The sequence below is a fragment of the Cervus elaphus genome, chromosome 18 (assembly GCF_910594005.1).
Source record: "Cervus elaphus chromosome 18, mCerEla1.1, whole genome shotgun sequence".
Taxonomy (NCBI): Eukaryota; Metazoa; Chordata; class Mammalia; order Artiodactyla; family Cervidae; genus Cervus; species Cervus elaphus.
Genome location: NC_057832.1, coordinates 63,593,574 through 63,596,386, shown reverse-complemented (window position 1 = coordinate 63,596,386; position 2,813 = coordinate 63,593,574). Strand labels below are relative to the sequence as shown.

General features: G+C 37.3%; 1 protein-coding gene across 1 annotated transcript; it reads left to right on the top strand.

The window, feature by feature from the left end:
- Window positions 1-341: 341 nt before the first annotated feature.
- Window positions 342-1,262, top strand: LOC122674357 (mitochondrial fission factor-like). The gene has a single exon (XM_043872617.1). The coding sequence runs from the start codon at window positions 576-578 to the stop codon at window positions 1,200-1,202; it is 627 nt and encodes a 208-aa protein (XP_043728552.1). The 5' UTR covers window positions 342-575; the 3' UTR covers window positions 1,203-1,262.
- Window positions 1,263-2,813: the final 1,551 nt, after the last annotated feature.

Genomic DNA, 2,813 nt, shown 5'->3' with positions numbered 1-2,813 from the left:
CTAAAATTCCACGATTAATTCTATTACCATACTGGTACAATTTGTAGTATTTCAACCTCTTTGGGTTATTTTCTTTTAAAATATAATTTTATTATATTTTTTTGATTACAAGAGTGTTCTCCAGTGAACAAGATTCATTTTTATTTTCAGGAAAAATCACCAATTAAAGTTATTTTTTTTTAAATTGCTCTTGTATAGAAGTTAATGTAGTCCAGTGTTGAAGAATGGGGTGATGTGATTACAAGTGTGGGTTCTGGATTTGTTAATGTAGCTCTGACCCTAGTCAAGTGATATGAAAAATAATGTAATCTCTGTTTCAGTCTCAAGTGAAAAACTGAAATCGGGAGCCGGCGGGCGGCGGCCCTCGCCAGGGACCCTCCAGCGGGCCCAGGGGGACAAAAGTGGCTCTAAATCCAGCACGTGCGTACTGAGGCAAGTTAATGGATTTAATATGAAGCACAGAAGCAGATAATGCCAAAGAGCAAGCAGTAATTGGTACACATTTAGTGAGTGGGGCAGCCTTTCCTTCTCCCACTGCTGCTGAGATGGTGGAAATTAGTTGAATTCAGTATGAAATGGAATACACCGAAGGTATTAGTCAGCGAATGAAGGTCCCGGAAAAATTAAAGGTAGCACCACCAAACGCTGACCTGGAGCAAGGATTTCAAGAAGGAGTTTCAAACGCTAGTGTGATCATGCAAATTCCAGAGAGAATTGTGGTAGCAAGAAATAATGAAGACATTCCATTTTCAAGACCAGCAGATCTTGACCTTATACAGTCAACTCCCTTTAAGCCTCTGGCTCTAAAAACACCACCACGTGTGCTTACACTGAGTGAAAGGCCGCTAAATTTTCTGGATTTAGAAAGACCTGTTCCAACCCCTCAAAACGAAGAAATCCGTGCAGTTGGCAGGCTAAAAAGAGAACACTCTATGAGTGAAAATGCTGTTCGCCAAAATGGACAGCTGGTCAAAACTGACTCCATGTATGGCATTTCAAATATAGATGCAATGATTGAAGGAACTTCAGAAGACATGACAGTTGTAGATGCAGCTTCATTAAGACGACAGATAATCAAACTAAATAGACGTCTACAACTTCTGGAAGAGGAGAACAAAGAATGGGCTAAAAGAGAAATGGTCATGTATTCAATTACTGTAGCAGTCTGGCTGCTTAATAGCTGGCTCTGGTTTCGCCGCTAGAGGTAACCTCAGCTCTCAGAAATATTGTCTCAACAGCTGGAAATATAATTTGCAAACTTCAAAAAAAAAAAAACAACTGAAATCATAATTCCTACCTAAAAGATTGTTTATGATTGAGTTATTACATGGCAATGGATGGCCTAGATTCAATCAGACAATTCTAGACAGTAGCATCCAGTCCAACGTTTTCTACTAGTGTCCTTGGTCTCCAGCTTTCCATTTTGTTGCTCCTGTAAGCCAGCTAGCAGTTTACTTGGACCTTTACTTCATTTTTCTTTTTTTGTGCTTCAGCCTGTGCGTTTGCTTCTTCCTCCACTTGTCTCTTATGATTCAGAGGTTTCCAAGAAGATGATGTTAAGGCTGCGAGCTGCAGAAGCTTTTAGGTAGATGCAACCCCTTTTGTCTACTTCTGTCCAGTCCCGTTTGTTCATTTGTTTTTGTTGCCTGTACTTTTGTTGTCATATCCAAAAAATCATTGCCCAAACTAACATCAAGAAGATTTTTTCCTTATATTTTCTTCTAGTAGTTCTAGAAGTTTAGGTCTTAGGTTTAGGTCTTTAGTCAATTTTGCATTTATTTTTTGATATGTTGTAAGATAAAACTCCAATTTCATTTTTCTGCGTTGGGATATTGAGTTTGCTGAACACCACTGATTGACAGCCTTTCCCTGTATTGGCACCCTCAAAGAAGATTAGTTGACTGTAGATGCATTGATTTATTTCTGGGCTCTCTAAAAATCTATTTTAATTTTGTAGAGCCATTTCTGGACAATAACTTTTTGCTTATAGGAGACTCTTCCCAAAATAGTTTGAATCTGGCTCCTACTATTGCAATAATTAACAGTTTGTGTAAATAAATTGCAATACACCAGATTAATAGTTATTTTTTTTCCTAATGACCAGCCAGTCTTTACTTAACTTTACTGACTTTGCAGAGAGATCCTTTTCTGTTATATTTTAACTTCATTAAACAAGCAAATGGTGAGGCTCAAAGGAGCTTACAAGTGACAGAGGATGTCCAGAAGCAGATCTTTTTGAGGGGGAAACTGACCTCTTAAACTTTCAAAATGTCTCATTACTAAGCAAGCTCTGTTAATTTGTTTCATCCACTGGTAGAAAACTAATGTGTTTATGAATAAATTTCTTTGATAACTACTCTTTGCTTTTTAAAAAATACAAGGTGAAGGATGTGCTAATTTTTCTTTGACTGATAAACCTTTTCACCCCTATAGTTCTTATGAGGATTCTTGTTACATGCTTGGATATTTTTATAATTTTTAGATAACTGTGTTAATATCAGGCAGCAACTGAGATAGTTCATAGTTATTATTCATTGCCTCAATCTATCTATAGTTCCACTTAAAGCAAATACTTATAGAACACTCACCATGTACCAGGTATGGTGCTGGGCACTGGCAACACAAAGGTAAGTAAGGCACCGTCTCTTCCCCACAAAAAGAAATGGTTTAGTAAGACAGACTTTAACAGAGGTGTTACAATAGAATATAATAAAGGCTTTTATGGATACATGTGTATGTATGACTGGGTCCCTTCCTTATTCACCTGAAACTCTCACAACATTGTTAATTAGACATACCCCAATACAAAATAA

Excerpts from the sequence above, each read along its gene's own strand:
- LOC122674357 (XM_043872617.1), top strand. The coding sequence starts at position 576 with ATGGAATACACCGAAGGTATTAGTCAGCGAATGAAGGTCCCGGAAAAA.